This window comes from Thunnus maccoyii, chromosome 5 (genome assembly GCF_910596095.1).
Source record: "Thunnus maccoyii chromosome 5, fThuMac1.1, whole genome shotgun sequence".
Taxonomy (NCBI): Eukaryota; Metazoa; Chordata; class Actinopteri; order Scombriformes; family Scombridae; genus Thunnus; species Thunnus maccoyii.
The window spans coordinates 25,214,692-25,236,408 of record NC_056537.1 but is presented as its reverse complement, the minus strand read 5'-3'; the positions used below and the strand labels follow the sequence as shown (position 1 = coordinate 25,236,408).

Below are 21,717 nucleotides of genomic sequence, written 5' to 3'. Positions count from 1 at the left end.
CCTCCCATCAATCAACACCACCAATGTTGAAACCAGGTTAAAGGAAGGTTTCCACTGATTTTACACAGAGGTTAGTTCACCTGACCAGGTGAGTATGCTCACTCTGTGCAAACGGTTGAGTAGCTTTGTCATGTCTAAGAAAATGTCTTGTGAAGATATCAAGGGGTACGAGAAAATAACCCCCCCCCCCCCCCCCCCCCCCCATGATGTCAATAGGGTGACCTAAACTGTGTGTGGGCATTTACAGAAGGTTTGTGCTAGATTGGATGGGTCAGAGGGACGATTTGCAAAACTCTGGCAAGATTTGTATGTTAACCTTAACCATAACCTAATCGCACTCGTGAGAATTCATCCTTCTGGCCCATCTAATCTAGCATTTACCTTTACAGAGCAGGGAACATCTAACAGAAAGTTGCTTTCAGCTGCATTATGGGAAATGTAGGACGCAATGCTTTGCACAAAAATATAGCCTTAAAAGTTCGACCATTTTTTCTTTCACTTCCCTATTTTGAGTCCCCCAACTTGATTAAAGGGCAATATTACGTCACTGGACTACACTTTTAATTTGTCTTGGCTCTACCACTGAATCTATACATTTTCCCATATGTAGTATAGGTTTATCAAGATTTTATTATAATATCTTGCTGCTACTCAGTTTATATACCCAAGTAGTCTATCTGTTTTACATATTTGGCCTATACATTTAGGTTTACAGCTAATCTCATTGCTGTCTTGTGTTCTTTGCCGGCACAAGATAATTACTTTAAGATAGAGCTGGTGATAGTGGCGGAGATGGCAGGTAAGAACATGAGAGAGAAAGGTGAGAATCTCAGCCAGCTAAGGGAAGAATGAACAATTATGGTGTATAACGGTTAGCTTAATAACCCATACGGTTAAAAAGTGAGATTTTAGTAGACAGACATTTAAAAGAACTGCATTGTTTTATTGCCATTTTCAGCATACATCCAACACCCCTATGCATTTTAGCTACATGAAGCATTTACATTACAAGTCATGTGTCAACAGAACAGTTTAAAAATTAGGATTCATTTTCTTTACATATAATACAGTTTGCACACATGTTAATAAATATCAATACAATCATGTCAAACTTATCACACACCATCTAAAACAACAACCCTTAAAATTATGTAACTTTTTTTATATTCACAGCTCATACCAAATCATAAATATAGCCTCTAGCGTTTCTGCGCTGTCAAACAGTGACCACCTGGACTTTTACAGTTGTCGAAAAAAGGCTATTTGATTTGACTGCCCGCCAGAGAAACTACTGTTCCTGTTTGATGCAAGTTGCTCCTGAAGCACTTTACATATCTCCCACGCCCCATTTCAAACCATCTATTGGTTTGTTTGGGGACATGCTGTATAAAAGAATCTGAAAAAAAGACAAGTAAAAATCTCGAGTTCCAGTGAGATACACAGATGTGACTGCCAAAAAAAAGTTAACTCAGAAAAATAAAATATAACTTAAGTATAGAGATTGAAAATGAAAAAGGCATCTTGTTTAAAAGGTAAAATATTAACACTGCCATATACTGATGTAAGTGTTGTGTAGTGTGTAAGTTCTTGTGGTGTACTCCTTGGATATTGCAGCAGTATCCACCAACAGAGACAGTCCTGTGGCACAAGATGAGAGAAGTGAGCTACACTGATCTCTATTAGCGACAGTAAAATCAGCTGCATTAAAAGATAATATCACAATGGTAACACATATGCTGAGAAACTTGAACCTGAAAAGACGGTTCCTTCCAAGATGACTTCAACCGTTGGTTTACTTTGCTACTGTTTGTCATAGTAGGAAATGCAATATCGGATATGGACAATATTTGTAAACATTAGCTGTCAGTGTGATATACAGTGAATAGCATCTCATGGAGAGGCCCATCATTATCAAGTCATGTGAAATGCTGAAGTGTTCATATATAGTCTGCATTCTATGTCCTTGCTAACAAGGACAATATAACACTATGTTTCTCTATGTGCCTGCAGCCTTCATTCCTGACATGCAATGGCTTTTGGGTGCATGTGGGTTATGCACAAATGTGAGATAATGAGATTCTGGGCACTCTCCTGTGAATGCAAAAATAAAAATGTTTATCTGTTAAAAGCCAACAAAGATAATAAATACATTTTAAAAAACATGGCCATATTTAATGGATTCTTAGCGTTGACTCAAAACACTCTGTGAGGGGAGAGAAAAAGAGAGAGAGAAAAGAGCCTTCTATTGTATCTTTTTGATTCATTAGGATGAGGAGGTCAGTTTGTCACTGGATAGAAAGGCAGCTTCAGCAGAGGATGTCCTTCCTACAGTCCAACTGAAAAGGAGAATGTGAGATTGAGACTGGAGATGTAACTCCGGGACATAAACAATCCTCTGAAGCAGTCCTTTTCAGAAATAAGAGAACCCTCATCGGCTGTAAATGTGACTTGCTCTACACAACTATACACAAAAACACAATTCTTTACAATTCCTTTACATCAGCAGGACCGAACTGCATTCTTCCCTTTAGATAATTGAGAATGAAACAAGTCTTTAAACATTCTCCCATAGCATCCCCCACCCTGTTTGAGAGGATCCACTTCAAGTCTGTGATGATAAAGTTGTGAATGTACTCGCCTCTCCAACCACAGAGAGAGACAAAGTGATTAACTAGGACTGCCTTTGGGCAGAGGATATGTAAACGTTACAGGCTGCTTCAACTGCAGTGTCAGTGGCAGCCATGGTGTGTGTGTGTGTTGGGGGAATCTTTACACATTCACTGCTGCAGGTGTGACAGTTTTAGACCAACTGCCTGCATCGGTGTTCAGCAGACTATTCTGATCAAAGATGACCGTTCAAGGCAGAGACCGCCTATCACAATTCGACTTTTCCCAAGACTTAATGAGCAATTGCTTCAATCCTCTTAAGCCCAATTGAGGTTGAAGCCTTTGGAGAGCATGACAGCCTCCAGGTCCTTGTCTTCTTCCTTCTCCCGGAGCCTCTGCTCCTCCAGGAGGGCCACCAAGGCATCACGCTGCTCCACCACCTCCAACATCTCATTCAGGATCTGTTTCTCCTGAGCGAGCTCCTTCTCAGTCTTCAGGTGGTCTAAAAGAGGTAAAGAAAACAAGGAATTAAGCCAAGAGAACAGATCATATAGATACTAACGAGGGAGGTGCATTTAGAGCTACAGTGTTAGCTGATTATCATTCCTGTATTCACCTTCCACAGCCATTCGCTCCCTGAGTTCCTGCTGCAGTCGGCTCTGCCGGTCCTCCAGCTCCAGCTCTCTAGCACTTGGGAACAGAAAGAAAGAAGATGGATGAGCCAAGTTTGTTTGACTGGTGATATATAGCTTTAAAGTTTCAATGGTTATGCATATTATTTACTGTATCATAGTATGTTTCACAATGATTATGACTTCATAAAGGCTAAACAATATTTTTAAACAAATGATGATGGGATATTAGTAATAATCATAAAAATAAGTAACAAATCATATTACATCATGAGTAGACTCTGTTATAATTACCTTATGCTTTAATAATAAAATTGTATTTTAAGACAATATAATAGTATTACATCATCAGGCACTTAATCACATTAACAGGTTTCATTATAAGTCTTAGTAAGGCTAGCACCAGGGCTCCACAGATGACAGCATTGTTTGTTGGTCTGCTGGTCCTAAACTTTGGTCAGAGTGAAATATCTCAATGACTACCCCCATAAAATGTGATACAGATAAACATTATTTATTTATTTATGATTTATTTGATAGGGACAGATACAGTGTCCACAGACAAACTGAAAACAGCTATCTGATGCAAGCATTGTAGTGTTTATAGCAGATGCTAATTTACAACACCCATCCCTAGAGGGATTTTTGTGAAAATAAGAGATTAAAACGGTGAGGTAAAAGGAAGGTAAACTAAGTACACCATGATACAACAAAGCACGCATTTAGTATTAACATAGCTACAGAAAACTAGACACAAGTACTGGTTTGTTGCTGAATTAACCAGGATTTGGTAGCTCTCTTAAAACTGTTGTTTGCAGCAAATTTCAAGTGATTAGTTAGTAAGTTCCTGGACTTTGCTCCTTTTACAGAAAAAGTTGTCTGAACAAAAGATGTTCTGCAGAATGAGACTTTACAGTTGTCACTTGAAGCTGCTCTGATGGATCTGCTGCAGCTCTGCAAGTCTATTTTAACATTTAAACACAAGCTTTACATAATGAAAATAGTCAAGTTTGCAAAACTTTAAAACTTAAATCTTGTATTTACTTAAAATACAGCAACAATGGTACCTTATTTGCTTTTTGTCCAAGATTTTCAAGGCCCAATTGTGAAGACATTATGAATTTGATTACTGACAGATGTGAGAATATCATTGAATTTAGAAAGAGCACGGCACAGTCAAAGCAATTTCTTATCATTTTAAAACAGCCCAGGTTAGCCTTAATCATTTTACAAATCTTTTTAGTATGACTTGACATTTAACTGAGAATCTAAAATGATCCCTGAATACTTCATCTCTGTTACTCGTTCAAGGAGCTCACCTTTAATTCTAACATTCAAGGATTCTGTTGTATGCAGCTTTTTAATGGAAAAACAGACTTTGTTTTCTAAGTGTTTAGTGTCAAACAGGAGACATCAAGCCGATACTTTTTCAAAGTTTTTGGTTTGCTTATCTGCAACAGCATCACAGGTTTTGCCAGACACATGACTGTATCGTCAGCATACATCTGAAGACCTATACCAGGGTATATTTCTCGCAAGTCATTAATATAAAAACTGAAAAGGATGGGATCCAAGACAGTTCCTTGGGGGATTCCTGTCTCAATTTTGTAAAAAACAGACTTGATATTATTAATCACAACACACTGATCACAACCCTTTAAATATGATTTAAACCATGACAGTGACCGTTTTGACAAATTGAATTTTGAGAGTTTTGAAATTAAGATTTTTTGTATCAAATGCCTTTTTTAAATCCAGGAACATTGTGCCTAGTACAGTTCTACTACTAATCATAGGCTTTGAGGTTAAATCCTAATGACTTAAGTGATCCCTTGACATGCCTCTAGTGCTCCCAACTCAACAAAATTTCTACTTGTCCAACAATTAATTACAATTCCTTAAGTTGATGGGAAGACCTAAAAAAAAAAAAATCACCAAATCCTAATCGGTCGCAGCTGTACTTTGAGAATAATGCTAACACAGCATGCTTAAATTGTCTATAATCAATTGTTAATATTAATAATGGATCACATGACTACTTATATGTGAAACAGGTTGCTCATACTGACAAAGAACTGTCACCCAACTCAGAAGTTTCCCACAGCTCTACGGAGCTTTTTAATGTCTTTCAGCTGATTGTTTTTGCTTTCTGGTCCGTAACTTTACTCTCACCACTCTCATAGCATTGTTTTCTGCCAAACGCACCAAACGGCAGACCAAAAAAGTTAGTGACTAAGAAGTGAACATGATAAGGGAATATGTAGCTACTTAAGAGCTAGCTTAAAGAATAGTGAATACTGAACCTACATTCAGGTGGTTAGAAACACAACTCCGAATGAATGATAATATTGCAGCTTAAACATTAGCTGTTAGTTTAGCTTTAACATGCTACCTTTATGCAAGTTAACATGTTGATCTTGGCGTTAAGCTCAGTACAACTGACCCTGACACAGTGCAGCTGAAGCTGATCGATATCCTGACAAATTACAGTTTAGGCTGATGAAAGATAGGCAAGTGTAACTACAGACTTTTGGTCTTGCTTGGCTGTATTTAGCCATTTTACTACATATTGAGAAGTTATTTCGTAACCCAGAATTTAAGACATCATCATTTGACACAAGTGTACATACACTACATAAGAATATAAAATAAAACAAATATAATTTCCAACCAGGTCCTTCAGTACTTCAAGAATTAGCATAGAAACCACTGAAATGGAAAGCATATTTGACTAATAAGTTCGAGTAACTTATCCATCTAAAAACAAAGTGAGTGAGAAATGTACTTACAATATCATGAGCTCTGACTCATAGCGGACCAGGGCATTTTTCTCCTGCACCAGCTTGAACCACTCTTGCATTAGTTTGGGATCATCCTTCTTGCCCATGCCTGGAGGAAAGGAGGAAGCACAGAGTGGGAGTGAGAGGCCGGATGTGCTGGGAGCTGACACTGATGTCACAAAGACGAGGACCGACACAGGCAATGCAATGACAGCCAAGCCAGGATGTCCTTGCTGAGGGATGGTGAGGTGGAAGGATGGACTCGACACCAATGTGGTCAGTCGGGCCATACTTATTATGGCGCACAGAAGATGGCGTGGAGCTACAGGTTTCAACTTTAGCAAGTGCGCACACGCACACACACACTCACGCACGCACACGCGCACGCACACACACAATACCTTTTGTTGCAAAGTTGAAAGTTTGTGTTACCCAGTTTGGACTTTGTGTCAGCCGTAGCTGCTCTTTTGGAGCAACTACCGTCTCCTATCATTTTTTTCAGAGTGGGAGGGTAGTAAAAAAAAAAAAAAAAACTAACACACAAATCAGTAGCTAAGACATAACACAGAGTAAACCTAAGAACCTTTGGAAATTCTTCATCCTCCCCTGCCCACACATTGACCATATTGAGCAGAAATAAAATCCCTTTAGATTCCATTTATGCTGAGCAGTTTGAGAGTAGAAAAAAATGAATTATTCTGCTGCCTTTACATATTCAATTACAAGGTCTAATGTTCATGGGATGGCTTATAATTTAGACCAATAGCGAAGTTCACACTCCTCTATTAAGTCTGCCTCCGGGAAAAGGCTGTTCGGTGCTACTGGCATCATGCATTGCAGTTGTGCAGCTTTCACAACCAGCACAATCAGTCAGAGTGCAGAACAGCTGCAGACTTTTCCTGCAGTCCCACTGGATGCAGAGACCAATCTATGTTGCATGCTTAGAAAGGTCTGCTGCTGGGGCGATGCATCCTTCTCATTATCTGACTGCAGCAGGTGGAGCCAAGCGGTTTCAGTGAAACACCGGAAGGCAAACCTCGATGCAGCATGACATACTTAGCTGGGGAAGAGGAGGCTCTTGCAAAACGAAAAGGAAAAAATATTGTACACACATAAATCGCATGGTTGTGGTCTCGGGGGCTGGCTTTCGCTAATTAACAGACAAGGGACAGAGAGGCAAAGCTGCAGAAAGAGTTGCTCGCACTGGAGAGGAATACAACATGTGGAGACAAAGGAGGAATTTTTAAAAAGAAGCAAGTTTCCAAACCTATCCTGCAATGAATGTTTTTCTTTTTCTCTTTAGCTGTTACAACCTTTCAACCACCACCACCCCTCAGCCCAAGGCTCCAAAAACAAAGGAAAGACGAGCCACCAATACAAGGCAAAAACAGCAATAAAAAAAGTAACAAAAACCGGATCACACACAAAAAACAAAAGCATGTTTCTTCACACAGATTAGAAGCTCAGGCAAGATTTCCACTGACAACTGTTAGATTCGGAAACAAACCAGATGATCCATTAATGTTTAAGTCTTGATTTGTGTAGGACTTGAATATTTATAACAAATTGTCACACCATGCAAGATTCTCACTCCTTGAACTACAAACTTGCCCGCGAGAAAGCCACGTCTCAGGTGTTCATCGCTCGGTTTTATTAGGATTTCATGACAACATAACACACATTAATATTTATCCAAAGCATAAGGGGCAGAATTCCTAAAAACAACTGAAAAAATGGGATACTGCAATGAACTATGCAGCTTTACGTTTCGTTTTAGCTCAACAGAAGACAGAGCACATGCCACTGGATTAAGACACACTACAGCAGAGTAGTTTCCCCGTTAAGTGATTGTAGCCACTAATGGAAGACAAATCTAATCTCCACCTCCTTTTTTTTTTGAGCTATTGCAGTGCAATACAACTACAAACTATATACTTCAGTGTGCAGTATGTTTTTAAAACAAACTCAAGAGAATGAGGCAAAGCTGGAGACTCAAGCAACACAGACAACATAAAGGATATAATAACTGTGTATTGTCATTGTAAACAAGTAAAAAAGACCAATAAGTGTCACAGCATACATTCTGACACAGTCAGCAATATTGTGCCAAAATTTACTTATATTTGGAGCACGACAAAAAATCTTCATCTGCAAGGGAAGCTTTTTTTCCCCTGTAAAAACTGTATTTTTCAACAGTTTTAGTCAATTTCCTCATAACAAATACCTCAAAACTATTGTTTTGGGAACATTCTGGGGAAATCTACTGAGCCTGATTACACAAAAAACGGTGAGGACAGATAAAGGAGGAGGACTGAGTGGGAGGAAGATGGGGAGGGGCGCGAGGGGGAAGCCCAGTTCTGGAGATCCTTACGGTTGCCATGGTAACCTGCCACAACCGTCAGCCGAGGCGGCGAGGTTACGTTACCTTCAGGGGAACAGCAGGGGCACAGGGAGAGAGGTCTTCGGCGTGGCATCCCCACAAAGGGCTCAACTTCCACACAGACAGAGGGAAAGAGTGTGAAAGAGTGACGTAGATGGGTGCATCGGTGGGAAAGAGAGAAAGAACGGTGGAAATAATGCAGGAGGAGTAGAGACGTTACAGAGAGAGAGAGAGAGAGAAAAAGAGTAGGAGGCACAGGGTGTGTGAGGACAGAGGGAGAGGGGCGAGGCGGGGGAAAGAGGGTCGTGATGAGGAAGAAAGAACATTGAGGAGAAAATCAAAAGAGGGCAGCAGCATTGTGATAGGGAGAAGACAAATCACCTAGGGAGAGGAGGTGGGAGAGATCAGCTTTGTGGTGCGAGGGATGAAAAAAAAAAGGAGTAGAAATAAGAAACGGAAGTAACAGAAGACAGAAAACCTAGAGCACAGAAAGGGAAAACAATTGTACCGTTTGATCTTGCATCTGTAGTTCTTCTGATACGCTTTAATTACGCAACAGCGGCCTATGTCAATTATGTATGGTATGGGAATAAAATGGTTTGCAGTCATATGCCCAGTGTTTATTACAATCTACAAAGTTGTTTAATCCTATTATCAAAGCCATTACTGATCACCAGGAGATCCATCTCCTTCTCAGACGATAATTGCCTCTTCTTGAATGATGTTTCAGCCTCTCCTTGTAAACACCACTTGAACATGTTTAGAACACCCGGTTTAATTTGTTGCCAGTGTGGTAACTTTTGAAGCGTAGCTACTTTTGAAGTGCAAATTAGGACTTTTTTTTTTTTAATATGCACCCTCTAAACAGAAATTCTCACAAAAGTAAGATCATAGATAGTGGATACTAATTAAAGAAACCCTAAAGTAAAGACTGTTTTTTTTGCTTATTGATACCTCAACTTGGATGTATGGGATTCACTGTGCAGAATGATGTATGAGCAAAGTTTGACACATTCATTCATTCTACCTATGAGCATGATTGGTGACATCACAACTAGTTTCAAAGCTAATCGTGGTCGAATATGAGACTTACATGAAGTGTGATGTGGAAACTTGAATCCTACAGTGCGCATACATTGAGAATGGACTTTTATATTATATATGTATATCGGCATATTCATACATTCTGGATTTTTCAATAATGAAGAAGGTGTGGATGTAATTTTAATGATTTCTAACTAGGTGTTTGAACTTTGGCAAATTATCAATCAAAGAGGTTTTTTTTTTTTTTACAGGTCTTAAAACATGTCTGGAGGGCATGAATGGCTGAAAAAGCTTCAGAGAGATTATGGAGATAACTGGGAGAAATACATATTTGATAAAAACACACAAATAGAGGCTCAAGTATGATAGAAATGTGAGTTTCAAAGCTAGAAGGTGAAAGACCTGGGAGAGTGAAATACCAGATAATTACTACAAGGGACTATCACAGAGAGATCAGTTAGGAAAACTGCAGTTACGCTTGTGGAACAAACCTGGTTGACATCCCAGTCTTAATAAAATTGCATGGCTCCGTCAAATATGCTCCTGCAAATATGGTTAATGAAATATATCATTAGCACTTAAAGCTTAATTATCCTTAATTGTTCTATAATAAAAAAAAGAAAATAATGACGACTAGCAGTCTACAGACATATTCATCTTGTTTTTAGTATTTGGTGCCCCAACCATGCTAATAAAGCAATCATGTGACCTTATAAGCCTGGCATTCAGTCAAAATGCTTCAATTCCTCTTCATTAAACAAACACGATAGCTAAGACAAAGAAAACTAATAAAAATGTATCAGCGAGCAGGAATTCTCCTCCATGACACATCCAGAAACCTGCAGACACACCGCATCCAGTTGCGAAAAGTGCAACACTGATTAACTTTTTACGGTATTCAAACATACTACATGGAGTGAAATGAGCTGTATCAACCAAAAAAATAAAAATAAAAACAAGTTAGATTTGAGTTGATGATATATCATGCCCCGCAGTCAACTGATTAAGTTGGAAAAGTCCTTTTGGGCACTTATATTCATCATTACATCAAAACTCCACGCGATCTCCTGTCTGATGAGTGACAATAACCAGCAGGACAAAACCACAGAGCAGCACAGATCCTGCTTAAATATGTGGAAATGCACACACAGCCTTCTAACAAAAAAAAATCTCCTGACTTCACAACAGACATGAGGAGGACAAGATGCATTTCACTCATATTCAAACAAGACCACAGCAACGACAGATACCACGAGACGTCCCACCCAGACACGGTGGACACAGACCGATAACAGTTTACACAAAGCAGCTAAGGGTCAAGGGTTGCAGTATTGTCTATTAGTACACTTTACATACACACTTGGGGAGTTATGCAACTGAGCAGGTATGAGAAAGTCAGGGGAGCCGTTGCTGGGACTACAGGACAGAAACTACAGCAGCACACAGCTGTGAGGAGAAGCTAAGAACAAGGCCTGCGGTTTAGTATGAGTCAGTCCAGAGCAGGTTATACAATACTTTCACAGTGTATGTATGTGCAGGGGGGGGAGGGGAGGGTGTCTGTGTTGAAGTATTTGCATAATGCAACATGTGCCTCTTTTGTATGTTAATGTGCCTTTTTTTTCATCTGTGGTATTTTTGGTACAACAAAATCAACAACAAATTACAATATGAATGTATTTTAGCTTTACTGTGCAAATTGACTTGGTGAGATGAAACAAACAAATGTCAGAACACGTAATCTTATGTTACACTGTGGTCAGAATATCATTAAGAATATTAGGACAGCTGTAATATTTGCAGGGTGGAGCTATTCCATTTTTTTTTTTTTTTTTAAATCGTCAACAAATCCCATGAAAAGACCAAAACTAACAATGTGTTAGTCCATCTCTGAAGACTTCCAGACTTCCCTTCCCTGCCTGTAGCTCTCAGCCTCAAGCTCAATGACTCCTACAGAAACAGGTCACAAATATATAGTTTCATTTTTTTAAAGAGGCTAGTGCAGTGTGGAGTACGTCTATTGGCTCAAGAAAAACTACAGTGTCATCCAGTGCAAAAATGTGACTCATTGATTATTGTGTTTTTAATCCATTTTTTGGACAAAAAGGGAGATCACTGATTACAATATGCTATATCAGGCTTTAAATATAGATAGTAGGATCAATTTATTGTTGGTTTTGGTCTTTTCATGGAATTTGTTGACAACAGTAATATAGAAGATAACCAGTCTTAGCCTTCAAACCTGAATCCCATGTACTTTTATATTGTTTGCCAATTTCACCCAACATGCTGCTACTTTTCTTGAACTTCATGTATTAATGAATGTGCAACAGATTGCCAACACATTATTTAAAAGAGGGCAATCTTACATTCTGTATGTAATATGAAATTGTCAACAATACCACTGCGTTATTCTTTTTTGTTTCATTTTGTCACTATTTTTGGTTCTCAGCACACGTTCAACGTTCATTTGAATGCGATAATGTGTATTGCAGTTTGTATTTCTATTTTTGCAATATGTTGCAATTTGTATCTCTGAAGCGGTTTGTATATACTCTGTGTGCAGAGGAGTGACAAATAAAAGTTACTCATTAATTCATTGATTCATCATTCATAAGTTTACAGAGATCAAAGACGATCTTAAGAGGACAGCATGAGGCCAAGTGTCTGATCTCTGTTTGATGTAAAGAGTGTCTGAACTAAAAACCCTGGGAGAGTGGAGGGAAGGGGGGGACGGGGAAGACGGAAGGAGGGAGGGAGGGAGGGCAAGGAGCAGAAAGTATTGCAATGAGGCTAAAAGCCAGCCAGCCAGCCAATCAGCCAGCCAGCCAATCAAGATAGATATGAGGGGTACAAAGCTCAGGTAGTAAAAAAAAGGGGGGGGAGGACAGATTTGGTTAGCCATTAGGTTAGTTTAAAGCGACAGATTTGAAATACATACCGCCCAGATGCAAGTCCAGGATTTCACTGTAATTAGAATCTCCCCAATAGTCTACAATGACAGGGATATATTAGAGATAGGAGTTATTTCAGACAGCCCCAAACTGGGCACACAAACACACACACACACACATACAATTCTCAAACAAGTCATGCATGTTCTTGCAAACACACAGATACACACATACACACTGCAGAGACACTCAAAAGAAAGAGAGTCCATCGGTACTCACCACAGTGCATAATGCAGCCATGTTCAGCTTGTGCATGACTACATTGCATTTCCCAAAATAATAAGAAACTGCAACATAGATTTGCTGTATTGCTGTTAACTGGCTCAGTCTGCTTAATTTCACAAAAAGCCTCTACTGTGCTGAAATTGAGAAAATTTGATTTATTGTATTTAGTCCAGACAAGGAGAGAGGCTCAATTTGAGGTATTTACTATGCAGTCCATATGTGCCAATGTTCTGTTGCAATAATGTAATGGTTTAATGCTTAATTATTTCAAACTAAAAGAGCAGCTGAGTGTTAATGAGATCTTTGAGTGGAACAGATAAAGTCAGAAACAACTCTCTGGATTGCTGTTGCTTATTTCCAACACCACAGTAACAAAGATAAGATATTTTAATAGATAAGATCTCAACAAATATCTGTATCAAGGCAATCAGCCACGAGAAATATTTGCAGAACATGTTTTAATAAAAGGGGCCTGTCAGCCTGCAAACCAAATTTAAATTAGATTTCTTATATGTACTGATTGTATTCATAAAATGTAACGTGATCTGAGTCTTGATCAGAGTACAGAAACTCTCCTCATTGAGAGGCAGTGAAGGAGACAAAAAACACATCCAGAATGAGCACACACACAAATCTATGTCGGGACACACATTCTCCTCATCGCATGCAGCTCGGACTGACGATGGCGGACATGTTATGAACGAACAAAGACCAACATGTTCAGAGATGGAGAACTGTTGCAGTGTGTCACCACAGATGGAACCTACATAACAAGTGTCACATGTCATTAATAGAAAGGAAACTACAGTAAATCTAATACCTGATCTTCTTTTGTGCTGTTTGGGTAATGTATAAGTACCTTTATACAATCCTTTAAGAGAGTAGAGTGGTAAACAAGTTAAAACATACTCAAACATATGATTGGAGAAAACAGCTGATGGGGAAAAATAAATGGCCAAATTTAAAGAGATGCACTTACTGTCTATGTGCATGCATTTTCATAATAAAAGCTTTTGTTTGCCGTTGAATAAATTAGGATGGAATACGAAGACCTCATACAAAACCCACATCACGTAAATAATGTGTTATTGCTACAGAGCGCTGTTCATGCTTCACATGGTTATAAAACTGTACCAAATAATGAACTGTGCTGCTCGCTAACAAATCATGTGTTCCTCATCTTCGAAGTATATTGTCTGTGATAGTCCCTTGTCAGGAATAATTTGGGTTTATTACTTTGGAGAAACAGAAATGTCTTTCCTCACACAAATCTACAGTAGGTGCTGAAATATGCTGCAGTTCAACGGTAAACGCAGCCGATCATTTCGACACAGTTGCTTTTCTGAGGTAATGCAATTCTGTGTTACATCATGCTAATCACTGATGTCATTATTATTCCCTTGGGAGCTTGAGAAAAAGGCAGAATCCATATCACATAAAACACGTTCTCACAGGGCAGGCGTCGGTGAGCAGCAGACACAAAAACCAGATGTAAATTGTCATACGTGCTGTAAATCACTTGTAAAATATTCATAATAAGAGAGTTATAAGTGTTATGACACTTATGACACCCTTTAGTTCACTGAATATGACTGTTGCGTCTAATCTGCAGTAGCATTTCTCATACACCGAGCCACATGGGATGGCTAGATCGATCAAAAATAAATAAATATAAACAATATATGAACATATGAGTGACAGGTTTTTTACCTGCTTCCCCTCGCAAGGCTTTTTCCACAGCTACACCCCTCTCTTCAAGCTGCCTCTGCTTCTCCTCCACCTGCTCTAACTGTCTCTGGATAATCTGGAGGGACAAGTAGGTTAGAGTCACATTATTAATGAAATGCACAGAAATACAAACACACACACACACACACATACAATTACATTATAAACAAGACAAATTACCTCAGATGGGCGCACAGAACAATAAAATCTACTACTAATTACATCTGATTTGTCCCAAAACACTGTAAAGCAGACAGCTGCAGAGGTTAGCTCTAACACTCCATTGATCAAACAGTTTACCCTCATTAAAAATAAATGTCTAGTGACACATAGGGAGTACTGCTAATTGGAGATGTATTGATGTCTCCGGGCATCCGAGCCTGTTCTGATGGACATTTAGCATCAAATTCCCTCTTTGTGTTTCCTCGGACAGTGTTGAGCTGCGGTGGAAGTATAGTAACTTTTAAATACATTTTTGCACAGGGGGAGGCTTGTGGATTTTGGCCCCCATCACTTACGTTATAAGTGCATTATGAAGGGGTCTTCTAATGACCAGTATGAACAGGAGGAATGATTATGGCAAGAAAAACATGCTTCAGTGTTCATCTGGGTGCCTGACTATTGTTTTAAGACAGACTAGAAAAATTGTGAAGCCGTTCTTTAACCTGTGTTAAACTCATTAGAGGAGCAGGATCTGTCACTGAGTATCTCTTGTGAAGCAGCAGGTAAATGTCAGAATTCCACCAGTGATACTTCTACCCTCTTTTAAACTCGTGACGCTGTGAGAAATATGTTATTAATCTTAAATAACCTCTTTCAGATTAAAAATGTAACTGTTATATCTTAAAGAAGCGAAGGCATTTCCAAAAGAATCATTGGATTTTTTATAAATAATTCAAAGTCGTTAAAATGGAGTGCAATAATTGAAGACGACGTCTTGAAGTGACCCAAGTAAAACCAGTTCAGATATGTAAGGATGGGTTTTGCCCGTCTTTAAATGATTGATTAGCAAATTAAGCTCACAGAAACCGCTTTAGTGAAAAAGAGAACGGCCTTTTCTGTCTCATATGTGTGTGTGCAGTTATTTCTTTGATGATAATTGGTTAAATGTGGATAAACTGGTGTAAGGGGTAGAATGAAATACGTTTAATTTTGAGAAAACCTTTTCTTTTTCTGTCTTCTTTCTTCTAGCTACTAGCTTCTAACTTTCTCTGTTAGAGCTGGACTTTATCACTGCCATGCAGCAAACACAGCTAAATAAGAAGAAGGCCTGTTTAGGCTCTGCAACAAGGAAGCAAAACTCAGGTCAGCAAAGCACAGCTCCAGGAGAAGAGTCTTTAACTGTGGCTTAGTGCTGAGTCAGTGGACTGGAAGCCTGACTGCAGAAGAGTTACAACATCAATCACAGTGGATTTCCTAACCAATGGATGAAGTTGGCCTCGCTCCAGGAGGGTTGAGTCATATGACAGTGAGGATATGTTAAGTAAAAAATAGACACTGAGTAACAGCGCCAGTTATACTAATGTAATGAATAATTGACATTGTTCGATGTCAACAACCCTCTCTGAGTGCTTGAAAAAGCCAAACTGTACACAAACTCTATTGAAAATCCATTAGATAAAAATAGAATAAGAAAAAGATTGTCATGTTATCTATGGTTAGTCAGTGACCACCTCAGCAAGTGGGCTGGTCCGGTACCTTGTACTGAGTCTGAACAAAGGAAAGTAGCTGTTGCTGGTGTACCTGGGCTCTGTGCAGCCTCTTGAGTTCCTCCTGCTTAGCTTGTCGTCGAGCAGCTTTCTGGACTCTTCGTGTCAGCTTGGCATTCAGCTCTTCCTCTGTGTAGGTTTTCTAGTAGAACAACAAATAAAAACACGTGTCAAGAGAATTCTCACCCACATGCTCCTTATATGTATACTTGGCTCCGTGGGGGCCCTGGCCCTTCAGAACAAAAACCTAACAGGAGAGGAGTGGGAAACTGATTTGATCTTCTATAAAGGTGAGGGACAACATGGACTAGCACAATGTACTCTATCTTGGAATATGATCTAAATCTTCACCACACATCTACAGGCTTCTCTAGGCCTTTAACATAAATCATCGTAGTATACAATGTGACATATACATCCACTCCACTGCAGCTTTCACGGCTATAATCCTTCTTACATTATTGTATACATCATGAAATCCTCTATAATAATAGGCGATACATTAGGAGAAAAAGCAGGGATGCCCCCCCCCCCCCCCAACGACTGACTTTTGAGGACACAAAAAGCTGGCGTAAATCAAGAGGAAAAGAGAATAGCACTGAAGGAAAATGTGTCAAGGTTTCTCCAGTAGCCAGCCTGGAGTAAAAAACTGTGCCGCAGTGACAGAGAGGCAGGTTAATATCAACAGCCCTTGATGTGAAGAGATGCAGAGGTATCATTGTGACCAGAAAGGAGAGCGCTACTGAAAAAAGTCATGTTTGAACAGAATGGATATCCAGCAGCGAGTGAGTGAGTGAGTGGGCGCTGCGGGCCAAATGTCGCATGCATCCACAGAGGACGGTTAGTTTGAGGCCAGACGCACACAACAGGGTGTTATGACAGTAAACCGGCACATGCGCACAGGGGGCTGGGGGTGGGAGTGGGGGTGGGGAGGAGTGATGGAGGGGGTTATTGATGGGAATGTATGTAATACTACCTTTGTGGCGTACGATCTCTTGAACGCCAGTGCGTGAGGGACATAAACAGACTTGGGGGAAGACAAAACAAAAAAGGGAGGAAACAAACATGATACAGATGATATGATTAAATGGGTTAATGATTATGTTAAATTGGTCAAAATAATGAAAACATTAAAAAAAAAGAAATAATAATCTAGCTGAATGGTTGGAACAATCAAAACAGGCAATGTTAATATCCCACACCGAAAACAAAAATCTGACAGGGTGCAGTGACATTTTATACATCTATATTAATAATCAGAAATTATTAGTCAAACAAAACAATTATAAATCACATTGTAAGATAGCAGATTTTAAGAACAAGGATTTTAGATACTTGCCTTGCTACAAAGAGGTAAGACAAGTCGCTTATACCACGAACTAATGTCTACGATGATCTCTATCAGAATATATCGTACACTCACAGATCTGGACAACTATAAACACCACAACGGTCACTGGAGACTAGTCTACACAACTCCTGTGTACTCTCGTTGAATTACATACGGCCTGGTAGGCATGACACGGCTTTAACCTCCCGTGACTGTAGCTGTATAAACCCTGAAGATGTTCATGGCCGTGTCAGAATTCAGTCAGATCAATATTCATGAAGAAAAAGTGTCAACTTATTCTTCATGTATAAAAGACAGAAAAACAAAATGGGAGCGTGTCAGAGTTTTTAAAATGTGTTTACAATGGTTAATGAATGCATGCCTCTGGCCCTGAACTCAACTGTATCTATCTAAACCAACAGAAACACACACACACACAGAATGAGCAGCAGTGGAGACAATCATTTTGAATTTCAACCATAAACATAATGAATGCAAATGGATTCAAATAAAAGAACTCATATTATAGAAAATGCGGGTTTTATGTGCTGAATATCTGCATAATCCTAATACGATTCATGCCACCAACATATTTAATCTTGTGTATGTGCAAATTCAGAGATTTTGCAATGTTGCGAACAGATATCATTAACATGTGCATCTAACGTGTAAGATTGTGGTGCTGAGGATTTTGAAAAATGTGTGTTTTAGCATGAATTGGTTTCCTGAGCTCATGCAACCAATTTGCTGTAATTAGCATTAAAATACCACTCAAAGCTACCTAAATATTCACAAAATTATGTTTATTTGAAATTCAAAATTATCTAACCCCCTGCTACAAAATACCTCCTTCTTGTCTTTCTCCTTTTCTTGATCAACCTCTTTCTCCCGTTCTCTTTCTTTATGTCTCTCTTTCACCCTCTTTCTTTCCTTTAACTCCCTCCTTCTCTGCTTTTCCAGTTTCTCCTCCTTTATTGCCTCCTTCTGCATGCCTGATACTAGGTCAAAGATGTCCATATGTCTCTGGGAGTGGAAGAAATTATTTCAAAGTGTTTTTTAAAAGAAGCAAAAAAAGAAATGGATGCAATGGATGTGATGATGACACGTCCACAAAATTAACTGTCTGGAAAGCTCTAAATAGGCGTACCGTACTTACTTGTGCATTAGGCATTTTAAGTACGCTGTACAACAGATAATTCATTATGTTCTGCTTCATTAAGACAGCAATGTGAACCTTTCCAATGCCGCCCACTTGACTATCTTTGATGCTCACTTCCAGTTTTCACACTGGAAAAGCATGAAGGCTGATTATGATGAAATTGCCAACGACAATCTATTTTGAAGAGCACTTTTAGTATCATGCTTCATTTTATGCTTTATGCCTAGGTTAAATAGTTATTCAGGAGCTATAGGAGTTTCCAAAGATGGCGAGTCAAATCATCATCTAGATGGATGATTCAAACTCAAATCTCCTGTTAAAAATGTGTTCAGTCAATTCAGTTTAAATACCTTTTTGTCAAAAATGTGATGTCTCTACTTGCATCTATTGTTACTCACATCTGCCTTTGACTTCTGGGAGGATCTCTCCAGAATGTCGTCACATGACAGGTCTGAATCCTCGGAAAAGCTCAAGTTTCTGCGTGATTTCAAGTCTGTAACATAAAACAAGCAAAGGGATTAGTTTGCAGACCATTTTGCAGAAAGTGAAGCATAATACCATGTTCAAAAAAAACACATTTCAATCACCTGATGACTTTCCAAGAGGTGATGTTCTCTTCTTCCCAGAGTCCTGCGTGGTGGAACTGGAGGATGGCGTGCTTGGACATGATTTGTCATCCTTCTTCTTTTTGTCCTTCTTGTAGCCTGAGAAGACAGCCTTCCACAGTGACTTGTGTTTGGGCGGTGTCTCATCTGTGCCAGAGAGCTTGCTGCTGTCATTCTTGGCTTTTTTCTCCTTCTTATTTTTGCGAGGTGAGAAGAGGGAACTTCGTTTCTTGCTCTTAGTCGAGGAGGAGCCGTCAGATGAAGCCACAGAGCTGTCCAGACTCTTGTTGCTGCTGAAGAAACGTTCGGGTAGAACCTCTGCCTTCTTTGACTCCAGAGCTTTCACAGCTGATGTCTTCGGAGATCCGGCTGACTTTTTCGTTTTTCCAGCAACATCTGGGGTTACACTCCAGGCCACTTTAGGTGAGGCACCCTTGTCTATATCAGATTCTTTCATTTTATTTAGCTGCTTGGCCATGGCATCTTTCAGAGCCTGGCTCTTGATGGACTTTTCTCTGGCCCTGATTCTCTCCTCAGCGATCTCTTTGGCCTCCTGAGAGAACTGAGTCGCCCTCTGGGTCTTAGGGGTCGGGTTGACAGGAATATTGGGTTTACCGTTCTCCATTGCTAAGGCCAGATGCAGAGGAGGTCTCTCCCTGCTGGGCTTGCTGGTGGGTGGAGTGTAGAACTTGTTCATGCTCGTTTCTGGCGTCCGCTCATCATACGTCTCCTCAACGTCATCAGCAAACGGAATCTCCTCCACCGTCTCCACAAACGACTTCCTCGCCTCCTCCGGCCGCGGCTTCTTCTTTTCCCTCATGACAACCACGGGAGTTGTTTCTATATCTGGTTGTGGTGACGAGACTTTCCTGGGTGCAGGCTTGGGCACAGACACGGGGCTCAGCTGCGTCCTCGGTGCAGGAACCGGAGTCTTAATTTTTGCTGGCTCTTTGGCACGCTCACACGGAGGTTTATCTGTTCCGTTGCTCCAGGACACCTGGTGTCTCTGCTGCCTGAGCACGGCTGGAGACTGATTAGCAGGCACAGGTGGTGGTGGACTGGAGGGTGGGGTGAGCATGGTGGAGTCAGACGTGTTATAGCTGTCACTGTTTGCCGTCTGGCTCGTGGCCATGCTCCCATTCAACCCCAAGCCAGAGCTGCTGCTGAGGTCCCTCTTATCAGAGCCATTACTCTTGAGCTCCGGAGGAGCAATGGGAGTAATGACCTGACCCTCAAGAGTGATGTTGAGTCTGCGAATGACAGCGCGGCCAGTAAATGCAGGCTTCTGCTCCTCAGAAACATCCGGAGGTTGAGTCTTGGCAGGGGTGGATTCCTGCGTTGGAGCCTTATCAACACTTTTCTCTAAGATTTTACTGCTGCGGTCCAGAGGAGTGAGACCGAGGCTCTTTCTGATCTCGGCACTCTTTAACCAAAATTCCTCAATGATATCAGTCTTTTTAGATGGAGTTTCGTCTGTTGAGGAGTCTTCAGACTTTGAGGATTCAGATGCGGCCTTCTCTGTTTTGGCCATAGGTGTCGAAGTGACAGCGGGGACAGGTTGAGTTCTGACAGGCGAATCAGAGGTGAGGGGTGATGAGGGTTCACGGCAGGTTAAAGGCTGGGCACAGATTGGGGAGAGGGGGTTGCCTGTGAGAGGGCAAATTGAGCGGTGAGGGTAGACCGGAGATTTAGGTGTGCAAGTCTCTGGTAGGGGGGTGGGCTGGGAGCAGATTGGGGAGTCAACCGGTGACTTGACAGGGGATCTGACAGGTGACTCGATGGCTGGCTTGACTGGAGAGATGATGGGTGATTCGGCGGGTGACCTGGGGGGAGATGAGGCAGGAGCAGCAGCAGCAAGAGTGGGAGAAGGGACAGAAGAAGGATTGTGGGCAGGAGCAGGTGAAGGGCACACTGGGCTCTTGGCGACTGGAGACGGAGTTGTTCGCTCAAGTGTCACTTCCTCAGGAATGAAAGGTTCTGGGAAAAAGCGAGTGCCCAGAGACTTCACCAGGCAGGGAGGAGATATCGGAGTTATCTGAGGGAAAAAAACAGAAGATCAGGATTTAGTCAAAATGAACATTGCATACCCTCAACTTGATAACCATGAAGTTATCTCACCTGTGTTTCAGGTTGGGGAGATGGTTTAAGTGGGGAAAGGACAACATCCTCTTCTTTCTGCACCGGGCTGGTGCTGGATGGTTCTGAATGAACAAACAACAAAAATGTTTTTTATTAATGTAAAAAAAATATATCTGAGTGATCCATTTGAAGATGATTAGTGACATGTACCAATACTTGAAGCCATTCCCAGACTTTCAGATTTTTTGTCTTCCTCAGGAGGCGCTTCAGTGAGCCCCGGCTGGTGCAAACGAGCCTCAGCTTCTGCATCTGAGGGGATGTCATCTGGAATTGAAACATAGCATTATAAAATACTGTACCGTTACACAGCATTACAACTGTAATTATCTCCAAACTTTTATTGTAATGGAGCATAGCTCTATGTAAACAAAAAAACTGTTATTTTGAATTGATGGTTTTATTATCATCTGTATTATTTTGGCTGCCTA

At 40.4% G+C, this 21,717-nt stretch overlaps 1 protein-coding gene across 5 annotated transcripts in view; it reads right to left on the bottom strand.

Moving 5' to 3' along the window:
- Positions 1-922: 922 nt before the first annotated feature.
- Positions 923-21,717, bottom strand: part of mical3a (microtubule associated monooxygenase, calponin and LIM domain containing 3a) — a 69,510-nt gene continuing 48,715 nt past the window's right edge. For 2 of the 5 annotated variants that reach the window (XM_042412884.1, XM_042412886.1), the window contains 11 exons: positions 21,440-21,553; positions 21,269-21,351; positions 19,133-21,185; positions 18,944-19,038; positions 17,033-17,083; positions 16,091-16,198; positions 14,330-14,423; positions 12,382-12,432; positions 6,029-6,128; positions 3,224-3,297; positions 923-3,109 (listed from right to left, as the gene is read on the bottom strand). In XM_042412884.1, the coding sequence (XP_042268818.1) occupies positions 2,925-3,109; positions 3,224-3,297; positions 6,029-6,128; positions 12,382-12,432; positions 14,330-14,423; positions 16,091-16,198; positions 17,033-17,083; positions 18,944-19,038; positions 19,133-21,185; positions 21,269-21,351; positions 21,440-21,553 (3,008 nt within the window). In that variant the 3' untranslated portion in view covers positions 923-2,924. Of the gene's footprint in view, positions 3,110-3,223; positions 3,298-6,028; positions 6,129-8,444; positions 8,511-12,381; positions 12,433-14,329; positions 14,424-16,090; positions 16,199-17,032; positions 17,084-18,232; positions 18,410-18,943; positions 19,039-19,132; positions 21,186-21,268; positions 21,352-21,439; positions 21,554-21,717 lie in introns of all 5 variants that reach the window. The other 3 variants (XM_042412885.1, XM_042412882.1, XM_042412883.1) reach the window with 3 other exon arrangements.